The 20,563-nt window shown below is 39.7% G+C and overlaps 1 protein-coding gene across 5 annotated transcripts in view; it reads left to right on the forward strand.

Moving 5' to 3' along the window:
- The window catches only part of NAALADL2 (N-acetylated alpha-linked acidic dipeptidase like 2), a 519,424-nt gene that overhangs the window by 385,192 nt on the left and 113,669 nt on the right, over nucleotides 1-20,563 (forward strand). For all 5 annotated transcript variants that reach the window (XM_068145027.1, XM_068145026.1, XM_068145030.1 and 2 more), the window contains 2 exons: nucleotides 1,028-1,233; nucleotides 2,699-2,818. In XM_068145027.1, the coding sequence (XP_068001128.1) occupies nucleotides 1,028-1,233; nucleotides 2,699-2,818 (326 nt within the window). The remainder of the gene's footprint in view (nucleotides 1-1,027; nucleotides 1,234-2,698; nucleotides 2,819-20,563) is intronic.

A 20,563-nucleotide genomic window follows, 5' to 3' on the forward strand; every position in this document is an offset into this window, starting at 1 on the left:
TAGTAATAAATAATAAATTCATTTTATAAAATGGCCTTATATACAATACATTCTTCCAGGATCATCAAAGTTGCTAGGCCTGACTTACCATATCTGTATCATTCATTATCTCTATCCCTCTGTCATGTCTTCTTTCTGAACCTGCAGTCCAGGTCTTTTCGATGTCTCCTTACACGGAAGTCTAAGTCCTGATATCTAACTGTTCTGGTTACCAGCTTCTCAACTGCTGTTTCTGCAATGTCTTTTTTGAGATAGGGTGGTGAGCACAGAACACGGGCTTCCAGGTGAGGGAGTGCTAATACTTTGTGTATTTTCTCCGTTTCCTCATCATAATTCCTCCCCTCCTCCTCTCCTCCCCCATCTTCTCCCCCATCCTCTCCTCCCCCATCCTCTCCTCCCCCATCCTCTCCTCCCCCATCCTCTCCTCCCCCATCCTCTCCTCCCCCATCCTCTCCTCCCCCATCCTCTCCTCCCCCATCCTCTCCTCCTCTCCTCCTCTCCTCCTCTCCTCCTCTCCTCCTCTCCTCCTCTCCTCCTCTCCTCCTCTCCTCCTCTCCTCCTCTTCTTTTCTCTTTTCTTCTCTTTTCTTCTCTTCCATTTTCCACACTAATCTGTATTGAAAATAGAGTTTCCTGCTTATTCATTTGTGTTTTTTTTTTTTTGTAACACTGTAATGTGAGCATGGAACTTTATTAAATTATCTATGTGGCAAGGTCCTGGCAGTAAAAATAGTATATATCAGATTTATAAGAAGACAAAGTCATAAGCAAACAATGAAGGCAAGGGCACAGGGATTAACTTATTTATTTACTGGTTTATTTTTGAAGCAGTATTCACATTTTTATGTGTTATTTTGTTATTTTGTCTTACACATGATGTTGTAAATTTTTGTTGACAGCATTGTATTCTGTTAGTGATGTTACAGACCACTAATACAGTTCATCTTTTAGGTTATTTTAAATTCTTTTAATGCTTGTATCCAGAGGAAATGAGATTCCTTTGTCTGTCTTTTCTTCTCACATTTCAGATAGATATGTCATCATTGGTAGTCATCACAATGATTTGAATGCTTATGGTGGACAGGAATGGGCCAGTAGCACTGCAGTCATCTCAGCAGTTATACAAGCCTTGATGCTGAAGGTTAAGAGAGGCTGGAGACCTGACCGGACCATCGTTTTCTGCTCATGGGGAGGAACACTATTTGGGAACATTGGTTCATATGAATGGGCAGAGGTAAAATGATTTCAGAAAGACTCATTGAACCAATTATTATTTCCTTGAAAGCATGAAAATGATATGAAGTTATCACATAGACATTATGGTTGATTTACTGGTCTGTGACATCTGTCTACATTTTGTAATGTCTGTGTACATTCACATACTCCATAGCAAACACAGTGAAAATGTCTGTAGAGGCAGTTCCTGTGGAATTCAGTGTGGGTAATAATGAGATGGGAAGTTGTTTCTGTAGCTGTGAAGGCAGCACCTCAGTGAGCTCATTCCCCTCCCTAATTCAGCAGAGAACTGTAAGAGAGAGCATTGCCAGAGTTTGGTGGAGGAGGAACCGGGGGGTGGAGCAATCCTCAGAAAAGACCTAGGCCCAGGAATAGGTTAGAGGGCTTTTAATTCTTTTGGGGGCTTCAACAGATACCAATAATTGATAGGCTTAGTGAGGGAAGAATTGAATCAAGAGCACACTGAATGGAAGAGAACCCTACTGTGGTTAACATTAATGACGTCAACATTTCAGTGTCCTCATGGCTAGTGCTGATTCACTTCTCACATATTTGTACTAAGGAGCTAGGTACATTCTAACAGACAATTCCTTGGGCTCTTACCTTCAACAGAACAGAAATCAGCTTATTGAAAGACAATACCTCATCAGGGCATTGTTGATCATGTATGATTACAGTGGACTTCTATTGATAAAGGAATAGCTAACAGAGAGATCCATGGCTGTTGAATTAAAGCAGTAGAAAAAATGAAGAGTTAATTGCTTTTTATCATTTGTGAGAAGCATTGCAAGTTTCATACTTCCAATATGATTATTCTTCAAAAACAAGAAGGGGTGAAAAAATCAAATTGAAAAGATCCAGGCTGGAAGCAAAATTTGTTTAGTTCCACTTCAAGTCAGCTTTACATCAGATGTAATTGCATTACACCCCTTCTGTTCAAAATAAAGAGCCACTTCATGCAAAGAGTAGCTCATTACTGAGAAGGCAAAGGGGATCTCTTTTAAAAGGAGATAATAATTGAAACAGTTTATACATACTTTTTTTGTAGTCTAAAAAATAATAAAATGAAACACTGGGTTCGTTATGCAATTCAAATCTGAATTTGGTCTCTAAAACTTTTAGTACATTTAACTGCTGATAATGATTGCTTTTGAAGTTTGTCTGCTGTCAGGCATGAGTTTAAAAGGCCATCACGTTGTTTCACAGTATGTAATGTTTTCATTTTTGACCTTACAAGTGTAGTCATTTTAATTCCTCCCAGGCCTGTTTGCATTTTGTTGAGATGATGTGTGAAATGGATTTATAACTTCTGCTATAGAGAGAAATAACAGTAAGATATCCTTTGAAGTTCTTAACAGCATATTGTAAAAAGTAGTAGTAAAGGAACACTTAGAAAATCATAGAGGACAAAAACTTGATTATAATGATGCATAGTAATAACCATTGCTTTGCTTGCATTGTAGGATCTCAGAAGAGTTCTTCAAAGAAACGTTGTGGCTTACATTAGCCTACATAATCCAGTCAGAGGCAACTCAACTTTACACCCTGTTGCATCCCCTTCTCTTCAGCAACTGGCAACAGAGGTTAGAAGTTAAAATATTTTCTTTCACATTTGATTGATATGGTTACATAGTTACCCTCTTGATGATCTTGGTTTTAGAGAACTATAGGTGTAGGCTGTTTTGTTTAAGCATGTTAACCTCACGAATACACATCAAATGTTTTTACTAAGTAACCAGATTCAATTTAATTAAAAAAACTCCAGGGTGTAGTAAGAGGTTGGAAAGTATAACTCTTCAGCAGCTCATTATAACTGAGTTTTACCTTGCTTGCATGCCCTACAGCTTTTTCACCTTTGGACAGCTTTCAAGTAACATATTTTTTTATGCTTTACAAAACCCCACAGTTTTCTTTTCCTGATCTGATCTTTCCAGACTGTTTTCCAGTTTGCATTTAAGCCTTTATGATTGCCAGATATAACATGACATAGAGGGAAACTATTACTCTTACTAAAGTAAGTGCTATCTAAAGTAAGTGCGTCAGGTTCAGTGCTCAGCTACACTTTTGTAACTGGTCTGCAGTTACGCTGGTGTAAGTGCACTTGAGTTTTAGACTAATGACTTTTTTGCTGGTTTTGAGGTTGATTAATTTATTAATCTTGAAAAGAAACTGAAAATAATATAAGGTACATACTAAATCACAAAAAAATGGTTTTAAGTGGCATGCATAATGGGCCAGTATAACTACCTGAAGGGAGGTTGGCTCAAAGAGGGAGCCAGCCTCTTCTCCTTCATGACAAGCATCAGAACTACAAGAAATAGTTTCAAGTTGTGCCATGGAAGTTTAGGCTGCATATTAGGAAATACTTCTTCGATGAAAGGCTTCTCAAACATTGGAATGGTCTGCCCAGGGCAGTGGTGGAGTCACCATCCCTGGAGGCGTTCAGATGCCATATGGACGTGGTGCTTAGGGACATGGTTAGTGTTGAACCTTCAAAGCTGAGTTGAAGGTTGGACTGGATGATCTTCAAGGTCTCTTCCAACCAGATACATTCTGTGATTCTGAATTTGATCTCACTGTCATAAAGTATGCTTTTTAGATGTTTTTCCATAAATTTGCCAAGATCAATAGTTTATTCTTATGTCTCTGACTTGCCTCTGAAGCATTTTGTGCTAAATGCTGCTCAAACTATTATCTTGAATGAAATACCATTTAAGACTGATATTGCTTGGCAATTGTTCAACTAAGTTAGTAAAATGGTAATCAGTCAAATTGCTTCTTAGCAATGTTTTATCCAATTCTCCTATCCAGTGATTAGGTGGTAATTTCCACAGAGGGAAGGATCTGCTTTGTTCTGTGTAAATATTGTGGAAAATACAATGCAAAATACCTTCTTTTCTGGCTTAAAAAAAAAGGCTTCTATTTGGGGAAAATAATTTGTAATGTTATATATATATGTGTGTGTGTGTGTCTTCAGGTATTATGGATATGTCAAGACTGCATTATGAGTTTTAGGCGCTGTATTTCCAAACAATACTGTTCTGATAGGATGGTAGACTTTTACTAACCTATTAGTGTGTGTGGTCCTGTCTCCATAAAAAAGCCAAATCAAAACAACAGCAGCAACCACAAAACAAAACCCAAACCAAACAAATAGTGCAGAAACAAACAAACCAAAAAACCAACAACAAATCAAAACCAGCTATTTGCCATTTAAGGAATAAATGTTTAGAGTAGATCCTTCAGCACTCTATGAATGCTACAAGGATGATATTTTATACAGAACTGTGAAGAAATGGCACACTAAGTTAAACAAAGGCATCCCACAGTGTTTACTTTCTGAGCTGTAAAGATGTGACTTGTCTAAAATAAAATATTGTATGCTTGCTAATTGCTGCATCCTCCAAAATTCTCATTTTCCCTAAATTTCTGGGAATGCAGGGATGAAGTTTTAGCTGAAATGTAGTTTCTATGAGTGTTCTGGGCTGCCCAGGGAGGTGGTGGAGTCACCATCCCTGGAGGTATTCAAGAGGGGATTGGATGAGGCACTTGGTGCCATGGTTTAGTCATGAGTTCTATGGTGACAGGTTGGACCTGATGGTCTTTGAGGTCTCTTCCAACCCTGGTGATTCTGTGATTCTAGACTGAGTATTACCAACAAAACCAAAGATCATCAACCTGATGAGTTGCCTACTGCATGAGATCTCACGGTCAGTTGAAGAATAGGATAAGTGCTTGGCTAATTAAGAGACCATAATTTCTTGGAGGTGTTTTATGTGAAGGGATTACATCTTCATTTTAGTTGCAGGTTTCAAAAGGGAGCTGTATAAGCAGTGTGCAAATAATAATTTAATGTGACTGCTAGTGGGATTCAGTGGGATTCTGGTTGAAACACCAAATACACGAAGCAGCGCATTTAAATATTCAGATTAATTAAGCAAAGAGGAATTCAAACAATTCTGAGACCTTGACATGTTTAATTCCATTTTTTTAAAAATATATATAACTATGCTAATTAGTGTCCACATTTACAAGCGGGAAATACTGCCAAGTTATATTTTTGCCTACTATTATTTTGTAAGGAAAATTATACTTAATTCACTTGCTCAGCTAGTGAATCACCATTTGTTGGCAGAGTGTAATTGGTAAGTTTGGTTTGTTTAATGCTGGCACTCATTTTCTGTAAATAAGGCCACTAATTATTTTTTTTAATAGCATTTTACGAGTAAAAAAGTTATTATGAAACATGAATTATTGCTGTTTTTCATTTAACTGACTGTATGACTACTGCTGATCAGACTCCAAATCTGCTGCTATTGCTGAACCCAAGAAAACTTGCAGTTCCTTTCTCCTATGAGAAAGAGCCACTTAAAACTATTGGAGTGAGCTGAGCATTACAAATGGCCATACCCAAGTCTTGTTCCTTGCTACTTAGCAGTATTAGTTTCTATTAATGAAGTAAAGGACATAAAATATCTCTACATTTTAAAAGTGATCTTATTGACAGAAAACTGGGGGGGGGGAGGTATTTTTGAAGTGAAACCAAAGATAAACTTCTGTAAAGATTCTGTATTCCTTCAATTTATTTTTTTTTAAACAAAAATCTTACATTAATGTCAGTATTGATCCTTTTCATCCAACTTCTAAGTGCTGCTCATTTATTTTATTTCACCTTCAGCATTTAATAACGGATCTTCAAGCCTCATAGATCAGTAAGTTGTAAAGAAGAAAACAACATGAAAATATTATTTAAATTGCTTGCTGTATGCTATACAAGAGACATAGCTTCCCCATGAATTTTCAGGTTTTACTGTTATTGCTTTTTGTGTTGTAATTGATCATTTTCTGTATTTCTGCGGGGCGGGGTGGGGGGGAATGTCTCAAGAGAATCAGAAGTTTAAGCTGCGAATTCTTGTCCCAGGAATTCAAAACTACATTAAAAGGATTCCATTAGTACAGACAATACTTCACTGCCAATTCTATTAAATTCATTAAAGCACCACTTTAGTTTGAAAAGCAAAGTTTTGTTTAACGGTAGGTTTGATTTTGGAGTTGCAGCAGGTACTTCATATCTGCCAGCAGTGTTTTTATTCTGATAAAATGTTCCACTGTTCCATATTTTTTCGCTCTTCCTCCAAATTTCACAGTTTCAGTAGATAAATGCTGATTCTGACGGTGAGTAATTATTTAAACCTACTATTAAAGCTGTCTAAAGTGATAAGCCTTTAAAATTTCTGTCATCAAATGGGCAAGTGTCAAGTATACTTTTTTAAAAAAAATCCTGTATATTTAACAAATTTTTGTTTCATACTTCTGCCAAAGGAGGCTGAAATGGAGTGGAAAAGTAGTAATAAAAAGTAGTAGTAGATGTTGAGTTGCTGGAACGTGTCCAGAGAAGGGCAACAAAGCTGGGGAAGGGGTCTGGAGCACAAGCCCTATGAGGAGAGGCTGAGGGAGCTGGGGTTGCTTGGCCTGGAGAAGAGGAGGCTCAGGGGAGGCCTTATTGCTGTCTACAACTACCTGAAGGGTGGTTGTAGTCAGGTGGGGGTTGGTGTCTTCTCCCAGGCAACCAGCACCAGAACAAGTGGACACAGTCTCAAGTTGTGCCAGGGGAGGTTTAGGCTGTATGTTAGGAAGAAGTTCTTCTCAGATGTCCATTCCGTTCCATTCCATTCCATTCCATTCCATTCCATTCCATTCCATTCCATTCCATTCCATTCCATTCCATTCCATTCCATTCCATTCCATTCCATTCCATTCCATTCCATTCCATTCCATTCCATTCCAAATTCTTCACAGAAAGAGTGATGGGCCATTGGAATGAGCTGCTCAGGGAGGCGGTGGAGTCCCCATCGCTGGAGGTGTTTAGGAAGAGACTGGATGGGCCGCTTGATGCTGTGGTTTAGTTGGTTAGATAGTGTTGGATGATAGATTGGACTCGATGATCTGAAAGGTCTTTTCCAACCAGGTTAATTCTATTCTATTCTAATTTAAGCTACTAGGCAACATACAAAGATTAATAGTAATAAATACTTAAAGTTGTTTTATTCTGTCAAGTTGGTACTTGGATGAGAGGAAAATTGTTCTAAAGTCATTTTAACTCTAAAATGTTAAAGCTGTCGTCTACCAAGTAATAACCTGTGAACAAAAGATAATATAATGCTATATAAAACAGACAAAGTAGCTTGTGTACATGAACTTCATAGTAGTATCATGTTTTCAAATTTCTGTTATTCATGCTAATTGCAAAACATCTTATTTGATCTTAGATTAATTCTTATCAGGAAGCTTGCCTTGCATAGTGTATTTTGTTGCTTGCATTTTGCTGGCTGCATTTGGTCTGCTTATCGAGGTTTGTCGTCACAGGATTTTTGTTTAAAACAAGTGGCCGCAGTTATTTGCAGTTGTCAAAGCATTTAATTAATTCCAAACACCACAAAAGTATCATAAATCTTATTTACAAAATATCTTCAAGAAAGCTTGTAAAACAGTTGCCTGCACAGCTAAAATGGGGCTGAACATTTGGAATCAACGGTGCTCTGGAACCAATTATGCTGCAGTAGATACTTCTTTGGGGCTCTGGGGAATTGGGGTAAAAAAAAAAAATCACATTAAATCTGTTTTTTTTTTTCTCCCTGTAAATTAATGGATCATTGTAGTAAATGAAACACAAAGATGTAGTCTGCTTGGTTTGTTGTTTGGTTTGGGGCTTTTCTGTAAAGGAAATTAGAATTTTATATTGCAGATTCCAAACATAAGGTGTGGTTAGGTATCACAGTATCGCTTAGGTTGGAAAGGACCTCGAGGATCATCGAGTCCAACCTATCAACACAGACCCCATGACTAGACCATGGCACCAAGTGCCACGTCCAATCTCCCCTTGAACGCCTCCAGGGTCGATGACTCAACCACCTCCCTGGGCAACCCGTTCCAATGACGAACGACTCGCTCGGTGAAGAACTTCCTCCTCACCTCGAGTCTAAACCTCCCCTGGCGCAGCTTGTGACTGTGTCCCCTTGTTCTGGTGCTGGTTGCCTGGGAGAAGAGACCAACCCCTTCCTGGCTACAACCACCTTTCAGGTAGTTGTAGAGGGCAATGAGGTCACCCCTGAGCCTTCTCTTCTCCAGGCTAAACAACCCCAGCTCCCTCAGCCTCTCCTCATAGGGCTTGTGTTCAAGGCCTCTCACCAGTCAGGTGATGCAGGCCAGGATGCTATCGGCCTTCTTGGCCACCTAGGCACACTGCTGGCTCATGTTCAGCCATCTGTCAATCAGTACCTCTAGGTCTCTTTCTGTCTGGCTGCTCTCCAGTTTTTCACTCAGTTTTCCTTTTGATTCCTTCTATATTTTTTTTAAAAAAATACTAGTCCCTAGGTGCTAGCTTCACAGTTCTGGGACATATCTCACTTATTCTGTCAAATGGCTCTGTGTTTGTATTTGTGGCTTTTTTTGGTCTTACTGTCCTGGTAAGAACAGGTTGAGGATGGAATTCTAATTTCACTTCTATTTTGATAAAATGCTGTAACCTTAATGATTTAAGTATATTTGTCCTGTTATAAGACAGAAAAGAATCGAGTGTTCTGATTTATTTCCCTGTTAGAATGATGGAGTTTTAATGATTCAGCACTAAAAAGTATTCTCCATAAAAACACTTTATTTGTGTTGACAGAGCTACTGAAGGCATCTGATCCTGCTCATTAAAAGTTAGCTGTCTTTGATATTAGCTAATCAGAGATAGACAGATCACAGAATCATAGAATGTTAGGGGCTGGAAGGGACCTTGAGTAATCATCCAGTCCACCCTTCCCTGCCAGAGCAGGATCACCTATGCCAGATCACACAGGAACTCATACAAGCAGGCCTTGAATATCTCTGGAGAGATTGAGTGATGAAAGCAATCCTTTTGTTTCAAGAGAAGAAAGACTTAAATGGTTATCATCTGCATTTTATTAGAATTAATGGCAATACTGATCATCTTTCTTTTTACCTTTATGAGGTACTTAAATGCCTGGGTTTAACATCATGTTTTTCTCATGAATTAGTCTGTTCTGCTACTCATGAATAGTTGAGACAGAGGTCATATGAAGTACACTCTTTGTGTACGTATATGTGTTAATGTAGGAGGTATCATGGTGTGATAGCATCTCTTTTGGCAAAGAGAAGAGTGCTGTACAGATCCTGAGTGGCAGGTAATCAAAACAAGCAATTTTTAATATTATAACAGGGCAATCTAATTAGGCTTCTCTGTCAGGCATTTAAAATGGTTATGTGCAGAACTGAGCAGTTCAACAGTTCTGGCAAGTGCACGTGGGAGCATCTATTTTTCTTCAACTTAAATCTGTACCTTATCTTTTGACACAAATAAAATAATAGAATAGAATAGAATAAACCAGGTTGGAAGAGACCTCCAAGATCATGGCGTCCAACCTGTCATCCAACACCATCTAATCAACTAACCCATGTAACCAAGCACCCTGTCAAGTCTCCTCCTGAACACCTCCAGTGACGGCGACTCCACCACCTCCCTGGGCAGTCCATTCCAATGGGCAATCACTCTCTCTGTGTAAAACTTCCTCCTGACCTCCAGCCTGAACTTCCCCTGGCACAGCCTGAGACTGTGTCCTCTTGTTCTGGTGCTGGCTGCCTGGGAGAAGAGACCAACCTCTGCCTGTTTACAACCCCCCTTCAGGTAGTTGTAGAGAGCAATAAGGTCACCCCTGAGTCTCCTCCTCTCCAGGCTAAGCAGCGCCAGCTCCCTCAGCCTCTCCTCATAGGGCTTGTGTTCCAAGCCCCTCACTAACTTCGTTGCCCTTCTCTGGACTCGTTCCAGCAAGTCAGCATCCTTCCTAAACTGAGGGGCCTATGTATTGTTCATCTTTGACCTTTTTATTGATGCCATATATGTGTGTTCTGCTGTCTAACACCATTTACACACTACTTCTCTCTTTTTTTTCTTTTCTTTACTATTTCTTCTTCACATGTCAGGTAGAAGTCTCCATATAAACAGTCCATTTCTTTTTCTTTTTTCAACTGTCAAAGTCTGATTCTTAGAAAACAAACCAGAATAGCAGCACTGTTACAATCTGAAAGGATCAGCTTACATGGATGGAAGGGCAGTCCTTGTCCATACAAGTTGATTTGTGTACACAAGGTCTAGAAATTGGAGACTTTGCTGCTGCTGTGGATTGAAAGGTGTTTGTCCTGAAGGCAAAGGAAGATTGAAAGCTGTCTTAAGGCACAGAAGGAGAAGGTAATGTTAGGGTGGCATGTTCCCAGTGCTTCCCTTGGTGTGTCTGGGAGGTTAGTTGTTCCCCAATAATACAAGGATTATTTGTTTTAATGAGAGGTGTGGCTTGAAAAGGTCATCCTAAATTTGTATTTTAAGTTTCTTATTTACACCATAAATGGAATTTTGCAGCCCTAAGGACAAAGAAAAAAATCATTACGGTAGCAAAACTCACCTTTGCCTACTGTGCTGAGAGGTCTTGTTCATGTTCTGGCAGCATCTGCTCATTCTGGGGTTCACAAAGTAGATTCTAAGGTGCTGATGTCTGAGTTTCATGCTTTAGTATTTAATCTCTCTTTCCAGAGAAAGGGGTAAATAACTTCTATGATCATTTCTTCTTTCTGACATCCTGTACTCCCTCCTGAAAGCAGGCACAAGTACTGTGCAGCATTCTTCCATGCAGATTTAGTGTTAGACACTTATACAGTACTACTCATAGTAAGTAATGCTGTAGCTCAAGGCAAAATATCCTTATCACTTACTTTACAGATTACCTATGACCTTTTAAAAAGAAGGCTGTAACACTGTGTGAACAGAGGAGAGTTTGTACCTGATCCTTAATGGAAGCAATGTGCTTATGGTCTACAAAGAACACACTCTGCCTTGGGCACTAGTGCAAACATTTTGGTCTTTATTCTGATTTCCTGTAAACTTATGTACACTGAGGAATTATGTGAGAACTGGTGCAGTCACACTGATGTGAAAGGGGGATAAAGCATGAGAGAGATTAGAGGTTATTCTATCACTACAGAAGTCTGGATTTCCAGCAGAGTGGGCCTTCTTTTCCTCAGACATAAAACCTTTTCTTAAAGTATTTGTCTACTTCAATGAGTGCTGCATAGTCCTTGGTAATTAACTGCTAAGTTAACTGACTCCTTATTGTGTACAACTACTCTTCAGTTTTTCAAATTTTGCTGAAGGACTCTGCCAAGCAAAATACAGAAATATTTAAGTAATGCCTGAATCTCAGACAGCATGAACACAGATCCCAGGAGTCTTCTGGAAGTCTTGAAAACCTGTGGTAGAGTAACTCATGATGCCCATGTGTTTCTCATGTTGTCTTGGAAGAACTGCACCTCATCTATCTTGGTCAGCATGTATTTTCCTGCAGCAACAGGGGGTGCCTATTCCTTGCTCAAATTACTACTGATATGCCCCTCACTTCTCTGTGAGGCTCACTGCCATGGATATCCCTTGTTTGAGTTGAGGAGCCAGCTATATCAACTACGCCAGCAGGATTATTTGCACTGGCACCTGAAACATTTGCCTGTATCAGCATTTCTAGGTGTATGAACATGGATCTTTATGAATACTTCCCCAGAGGTGCTTTGTCCTTTCTCCCTCTGCTTTCTATGGAGCACAAGCCCATCAAGGATCTCTTAGAATTTCATGGAATCTTTGTCACTACTTTCATCTGTATTGTCGTTCCAAGTCAGTGTGTAGAGCTTGTTAATTAGCTAGAGCATCCTCTGGATCATTGCTTTTGCATCATGCGTTAACATTTTAAGGCTATCTTGGGTCTCCTCCATTCAAGTATTTGATTTTAAAACAAACAGCTAGCTTGTGGAATTCGGTATTGATGAGAATCGTTTTAAATTAGTACAAATTGTGAGTCTGATTATACAGCACTTGAAACATGGAGGAGATTTTTTTGAAGATAAGGTGAAGTTGTTAAATCTAATTGGCTTTCAGCTGAAGATACTTTTCCTGATTGGCCTTTGTGCTTTTGAAAATTATATCCCAAGAGACAAGACAGACTAACAGTAGGGCAAACCAAAACCGGTCTCTTTTTTACTAATGGTAAAGTGAAGTGTGAAGAGATGAATAGGACTTGACAAAGTCACAAAGGAGGAAAAAGAGGGGAATTTATTCCAGATCTCATGGCAAATGACTAAAGGGATATGAATTTTCATTCTTCTCTTCTACATTTGAGCACTCTTTAAACATTTGATATTAAGTTCACTTGTTAAGTGCTTGAGAAGTAGCAGTTGGGATCACTTCAGGTTGCATAGAGTAAGTGGTTAATACAGAATTCAGGTATAAAATTGAAAATTCTCTAATATGTTGCATTATGTAAATGATGAATTTTGAATGAAATTTTCCATATGTAGTCTTTTGTGCTTTTGTATTAGTTCTGACCCTTCTTTTGTGAAGTTCACGTGTTGTTTCAAATGCTTAGCAGAATTTTTCTCTGCATCAAATCTGTTATCACTCTGTAAGTGATCTGAAAGCAGTACACATGTATCCAACATTCCAGATTTAAGCTGGTTAATGTGGGATTCAGCTTCTTTCAGATCCCTCACTGAGTGAGCTCTCTAATGCTTTATCATCATGTTTACTTAATTTTTATAAATGATTTCATTCTTTAGTCAGGTAGCTGGCTCCAAATTTTTTGCAGTACTTGCTTCAGTACCTTCCTGATAGGCAGAGATGGTAGTTCAAAAGGCTGAATTCAGAGTACCTTCCTGATAGGCAGAGATGGTAGTTCAAAAGGCTGAATTCAGAGTACTGATTTATCTTTTCCTTTTTTTTTTTTTTTATCTCTCTCTTTCTTTTTTGTCTTTGGTAATTGACAGTAACCACTTAAGGATTCACCCTGGTGACAGTGAGTCAGTGAATGCTGATCTTTCTGAGTGAGTCTGAGTTAAGCTTCAGCCACCTTTTTGTAAAATCATTTGTGTTCAAAAGAAAATTTGGTCCAGAAGCTTCACTAGACTCTCTTGTGGCTTGTTAGGTGAGTCAGGAATTTTTAAATCGGCAGACTTTCATGATGTATGTGGTCCAACCCCATGTGCTCTGAGGACACACATTACACTTTGAAGCTATCTGCTCTGCTTGAATTAGGATCAGTAGGTGAAGCATTACTGAGGTATGCTCATGCCAATGGCATCCTAGCCTGCATCAAAAAGAGTGTGGCCAGCAGGAGCAGGGAAGTCATTCTACCCCTATACTCAGCACTGGTTAGGCCACACCTTGAGTACTGTGTCCAGTTCTGGGCCCCTCAATTTAAGAAGGACACTGAGACTCTTGAACAAGTCCAGAGAAGGGTGATGAGGCTGGTGAGCAGCCTCGAACACAAGCCATATGAGGAGAGGCTGAGGGAGCTGGGATTGTTTAGCCTGGAGAAGAGGAGGCTCAGGGAGACCTTATTGCTCTCTACAACTACCTGAAGGGTGGTTGTAGACAGGAGGGGGTTGGTCTCTTCTCCCAGGCAACCAGCACCAGAACAAGAGGACACAGTCTAAAACTGCAGCAGGGGAAGTTAGGCTCAAGGTGAGGAGAAAGTTCTTCACTGAGAGAGTTGTTAGCCATTGGAATGGGCTGCCCGGGGAGGTGATGGAGTCACCAACCCTGGAGGTGTTCAAGAGGGGATTGGACGTGGCACTTGGTACCATGGTTTAGTAGTCATGAGGTGTTGGGTGACAGGTTGGACTTGATGATCTTTGAGGTACTGATTCGATGATTCTGTGCTGATGGGGGCCAAAGCAGGAGCAAGACTCAAGGCTGGCACAAGAGAGGAAGAGGATGAAATACCAGCAGGGAGACTAGCTTAACAAATGCTGGGGTACTACTGCTTTCAGGTTTGATGTGCAGATGAATGAGAGATTTATTTTTCTTTTTCCCTCTCAGTTTTAGTATGTGCTATGTGGCAAGTAAGTAGAAAATAATTCCTGTCATAAAAATTTCTGTAATGCTTTTAGATGGCAATCCTTAACCCCCTTAATGTACACTAATACTGTTTATCTCCAATCTCAGTATTGAACTCCACTTTAGAAAGGTTGAGGTTATGTGGTTTTGTTGTTTGGTGGTTTGTGGTTTTTTTTTTCACAGCTCCTTTTAGTTCAGCATGATTGGCTCAAATTGTAACCTATTTTTCAGTGTTTTGATAAGTCAATCAGACTGCACTCAAGTGTGTTAAAGTGAAGCACTTGAAGTGAAATTTACAGCTCTAGAATTCATCTACATTGCTATTTTTGATCACAGTCTTTAAAAAGCTTTACAAATTATATTCTTAGAGAAAATGAAGTCCTAAAACTTCACACTCTGTATGTCATTCAGTGCCATTTAAGAAAGTAGCAAATGTTGGTATAATGCATGATAATTATTAGTATTTCTGTATTGTGTCAACATGCAAATACTTAGAGAAAAAGAATATTTGATTGCAAATGAGTGTCCTGATGACTGTTCTATTTCTACTTAGGAGCATGGAGAAAAACACAATTTAAGGAAGGATGTGTGAGTCATTTTTTGTATTGCCTTCTTTTTAAGTAAAGGTTCAGCTTTGCTTCCAGCTTTAGGTTAACATTTTGGTGGTTTTTTTTTTTATTTTTTTCTTTTCTTTTTTTTCTTTTCTTTGAAGGTCCAGGATTAGACCTGGAGCTGTGTAATGACTATTTTAGCATTTCTTAAAAATACACTGCTCATACAAGAACAAGTCATTCTAGTGTCTCTTCTCTTGTGACATTTCAAATACGATGTATTTATTAATAGGCTTAGCCAAGGACAGTATAACTCTCTCAGATTTATTAATTTTGCTTTGTTTTGATGGCTTTCCAATCTTCTGTTCACAAGGAAATCTGCTGTTTCTCAGGAACACCATGTTTAGATGAAGCTTCCTATGGTCAATTTTGCACCTGTTACCTCTGGTCCTGTCGCTGGGCATCACTGAAAAAGGACTTGCCCCATCCTCCTGGCACCCACTCTTTCATAGAATCAACGAGGTTGGAAAAGACCTCAAAGATCATCAAGTCCAACCTGTCACCCAAGACCTCATGACTACTAGGCCATGGCACCAAGTGCCACGTCCGATCCCCTCTTGAACACCTCCAGGGACAGTGATTCCACCACCTCCCTGGGCAGCCCATTCCAATGGCTAACAACTCTCTCTCTGAAGAACTTTCTCCTCATCTCCAGCCTAAACTTCCCCTCGCACGGCTTGAGACTATGTCCTCTTAATGTTTTTTTATAAGCATTAAGATCCTGCTCAGTCCTCTTTTCCAGGCTAAAAAGCCCAAAGTCCCTCAGCCTTTCTTCATAAGACAGATATTCTAGTTTCCTGATCATCTTTGTAGCCTTTGGCTGTGTCCTTTCAAGCAGGTCCCTGTCCTTCTGGAACCATAGACTAAATGAGCCACATGCACTGAAATATGGAGGCTAAGGATGCTCCAGAAGCTGTAAGAGTGTTAAAGCACAACCAACATTAAGAAAGAGAAATGCAATGACCTGTGTAACTATAAATTGATTAATTTTGATGATACCCAAGAGAAAATAAGGTAATTACTGATTTAAACAGGGTATAGAAAAAGCAGGGTAATAAGTGGCAGTTAGAGAGTTGTTTTTTTCCAGAACACATCTCTCTCATGAAACCTTTTTAAAAAGGCTTTTGAAGAAAAGATGTTTATTTTAAAAAGATAGCAGTACAAGCTTCTCTGGAACATCTTGTGTGGTACTCTGTGCAATTCACAATAAAAACAGTGCTTTAGTATAGTAGGTAATCACCTGGATTTCCAATTTACACAAGCTGTATGATAGATCTTCAAAGGTATTACCTGCCAATGGAGAGTCATCATTGAAGGGAGGTTTTTCTAACAACATTTTTCCAGCACTAGATTCAGCACTAGTCAAGATCTTCATTATTTATTGGATAGAAAATTGCTGCTCATGTAACATCTGTGAATAAAGACTAGCCTAAGAGTCAAAAACTGGAAAAGAAAACTACAAATTCACATGTGAACTAAAAAGCCCTATGCTACAGCTGAGGAATAGAATAGAGTAGAACAGAATAGAATAGACCAGACCTTTGAGATCATCAAGTCCAACCTATCATCCAGTACCATCTACTCAACTAAACCATGGCACTAAGTGCCCCATCCAGTCTCTTCCTGAACACCTCCAGTGATGGCGATTCCACTACCTCCCCAGGCAGCACATTCCAATGGCCAATCACTCTCTCTATGAAGAATTTCTTCCTAACATCCAGCCTAAACCTCCCCTGGCACAGCTTGAGACTGTGTCCTCTTGTTCTGGTGCTTGTTACCTCGGAGAAGAAGCCAGCCCCAGCTGTCCCTTCATGTAGTTGTAGAGAGCAATGAAGTCTCCCCTGAGCCTCCTCTTCTCCAGGCTAAACAGTCCCAGCTCCTTCAGCCTCTCCTCACAGGGCTTGTGCTCAAGGCCTCTCACTAGCCTCATTACCCTTCTCCGGACATGTTCAAGAGTCTCAGTGTTCATGTAGCTACTGTATTATTTAGTATACTTAAAAACATTTATATGTGTCTTTTATTAGTCTTCCTTACTTGATAATAGTAACTAGCTGCAGATTGCTCTTTACTGGATTTGTCAATCTGTTTTCTCAATGTGTGCAGTATAAACATTTCTCTCTTACATGCCATATATGCCTTGGTTCAGAAGGTTTAGTTACAATTTTAAGCAATCAGAATCTGAGGAATTAAAACCTGAAACAGTATATGCTAAAGATTTTACCTAGATTGTATTATGCAGTCGTTGGAAACAGTTTTCAGTCTTACAGATCTGTGGGGGTTGGGCTAGATGACCTTTGGAGGGTCCCTTTCAACCCAGACCATTCTGTGATTCTATGTAATAATAAATTCTGAAATAAAACATGTGATCAGCCTTTCTGAGGCTTACTTTCCTGTTAATAAAAATAAGTGACCTTATAAAGAAACCATAACCCCATATTTTCCTGCATTTTTCTTTTAGTCCTCCAGTACTTGACATGTCATAGGAATTGTAATATCCTTGTTCAATACTATAAATAGGTTTTGGAAATATCTCAGGTAATAATTTTTCAGAGTGCAAAAGTACACACCATTTAGATGTATGATGAGTTTGGGGCTCCTGTGTGTTTTGGTGAAAATGTTCTTAAAGTTGCTTCAGCTAGATCTGTCTCATGTGTCTGACTAAAATCACATTTTAACCAGTGAGTTGTTTTCCCAAATACTATTTCATAGCTCTTGGAACCAAGGTCAAGTGTTGCTGGAATGCGTCCAGAGAAGGGCAACAAAGCTGGGGAGAGGTTTGGAGCACAAGCCAGGGTTTTGGAGTGGCTGAGGGAGCTGGGGTCATTTAGCCTGGAGAAGAGGCTCAGACAAGACCTTACTGCTGTCTACACCTACCTGAAAGGAGGTTGTAGCCAGGTGGGGGCTGGTCTCTTCTCCCAGGAAACCAGCACCAGAACAAGCTGTGCCAGGGGAGGTTTAGGCTTGATGTTAGGAAGAAGTTCTTCACAGAAAAAGTGATTGGCCTTTGGAATTGGCTCCCCAGGGAGGTGGTGAGGTCCCCATCACTGGAAGTGTTTAGAAAGAGACTGGATGGGGCACTTGGTGCCATGGTTTAGTTGGTAAGATAGTGTTGGGTGATAGGTTGAACTTGATGATCTCAAAGGTCTTTTCCAACCTGGTCTGGTCTATTCTATTCTATTCTGTGGAAGCCAGAAAGAAGTCATTTGACTGTAGTAGCACAACTGCTCCTGTGCCCCAGCATTTTTTAATATGATTTTAATTTTTTCCCTCTTCAGTATGGAGGAAATACCAAGGGTTCTTACTTATGGCATAGGTAGTTAAAAGTTGGAAGAATCCAGTCTGTGAAAGCATCAGACCATTATATCATGTAAATGAGAGATTACAGTGGTCAATTTGTCCTTAAGTTTGGGGGGGTGGGGTGGGGGGGGGTTGTGCTACTGCAGTAGAGAATAGAATCATCTAATATCTTTTAGATCAGCTAATTTATCTCCCAGTGGAGCCTGGAGACCAATATTTGTGGTGCTGACACACTCGAATAAATCTGCTTTGTGATGATCTTTCTGAAAAATGCAGTTGATACAGCTGCTTGATATCTTCAGTGCAAATACTGTTTGCATTCACTCAGTTCCCACTGAAGTTCAGCATGGGTGTTTGGGGTTTTTATATGAAAAATATGCTAGTAGCTTATCAACCTTCCTGATCTGCATGGTCTAATAGGGGTGACTTCCCACTTCAAACAATGAAAAATATTTTGTGTGTGTGGCTGGGGAGGGAGTGATTTGTTCATGCATAGCTACTATCAAGAAGTTTAAATGTCGGACCAGAGGTTTCAGAGCAAGGTAGAGCTTTGCCAGCAGTAAATTACTTTGGTCTTATTCCAGGGTTGTGCCACAAGGGGAGATTTGCAGTAATTTACCAATGTGGCAAGAGAGTTCCTCCAGAGTATGTGATTTTCTGTGTTCTGTTCCAAGAAAGTTGCTTCATTTGTGTATATTATGTTTGAACTTATTCTGTTCTTTGATTACAGAAACAAAACAGAAATTTTGATTGCAAGTTTCTCCTCCAGTTTAAAACCTTGATTGATCCACATTTTAGACCACCTTTATTTGTGTAACACATAGTATTTTAGAGGTTTGTCCACTGTGTGTAGTGTTAGAGATGTGCAGTGTGATTCAGTAGGGTTTTGTCAATGTTTAGAACTGGGCCAGCTTCTAGACAACTGACAGACACGCTCTATTAACCCCTTCCCTGTCCGAAGGGAAAGAGAAAGGGAATGAGGGGGTGCAATGCATGCACTAGAAACTAAAACAACTTTAATCCAAACAATAATGATGACATAATGATGACAGTTGGGATCAAAGGCAGAACAGAGAGTCCTCCTCAGACATGAGCCATTGAAGAAGTTTGACCCTTGTGATCCCTCAGCTTTATATGAAATATGAGGTCTATGGAATGGAATCCCTTGTTGGTCAGTGTAGGGTCACCTCTTCTGACCACTCCACCCTGCAGGTGCCGTCTTTCTGCACTGCCAGTGTTGCACACAAGATTTATCAGTGACCTTGGTCTGCACTGGAGCGAGTGTAAGCAAAGTCTGTGCACACCAGACCTTGGTAGTGGCTATTGTAAGCTTCAAATGTTATATCAGTGCTACAAGCAGACACTGTCATACCATTAACTTCAGAAAGTGCAGCTTATTAGAAGAGTCTTGGCTGAAAAGTAAAATCACTGAACAGAATTAGTTCTGTTCCAGCTCAAACCAGGAGAGATTATTAGGTTATGGAAAAGATTCAATACAATATTGGATAGCTGGAGTGTGTGAATGTGTGAGGAGTGGTAGGGAATATGTGGCATGTAATGGTTTCATGTGTGTGATGTTTTGTTATCTGGCGATGGATTTTATACTGTATTCAGAAGTAGCAGATTCTAGATCTCAGCACAGTGGAACAGTCCACTGCATGGGGAAAGGGCAGCAGGTTGACACTCAAAAGGTCTGATGCATCTGTCCTTCTGGGTCAGGCTCAAAGGATGTCTTTGTTGAGCTAATTTGCACAAGTGGGTTTTCTGGGAGAGTAGAGCTGGCAAACATTTCTGGTAGAAATACTACACATCATATGTAGCTCAAAAAGAGAAAGTGTGACGTGAATGATGAGAGTTTGGGGAAATACAAATTAGTTGCCAACCACAGAATCCACAGGACAGCCATCTGTAGGCTTAACTTCTAGCACTAGGTGTTACAACACAAATTTTTGCTCTCTGTGTGGCTTTTGCTGTATTTATTTTTATTTATTTTTTTCAAATAGGATAGAGGGATGGGGTAGTTTGAGCCGTCTGGTTAGCTAGCTGAGAAACACAGCTTCTGCAGATGTGTGCTGTGCGTACTAATGGGGCTACTGTTGAGCATAGAAAAAAATCCATACATTTACTTTCACAGTTTACTTTGTGCACCTTAACTCATTTTCAGTGGAAAGTATGTAGCTTAAACTTTCTCTCCTGATTTTTTTTTTCCCCCCCTTCTTCTTTTTTTGAAGCTATTCTGAAGACCAGTGAACAATTTGCTACATCATGTTAATTTGCAATCCAGCCTCACAATGACTGTCCTATCCTGTTTGGAACACTTATGAAATCTTGAAATATGAGAGATTGTAACTTTCCAGCTAAGAGAGTGAGTCTATGTATCCATCCCCTTTAAGGGGATGAGTAACTTATCTCTTTTTCTTCCTGTGGGATATGAGAAGCAAGACTGTAATCTCACTGGCATGAATTATTTAATATCTATTTGGAGG

The sequence above is a fragment of the Melanerpes formicivorus genome, unplaced genomic scaffold, assembly GCF_026170545.1.
Source record: "Melanerpes formicivorus ecotype bairdi unplaced genomic scaffold, bMelFor1.0.p_v2 SCAF_12, whole genome shotgun sequence".
Lineage (NCBI taxonomy): Eukaryota > Metazoa > Chordata > Aves > Piciformes > Picidae > Melanerpes > Melanerpes formicivorus.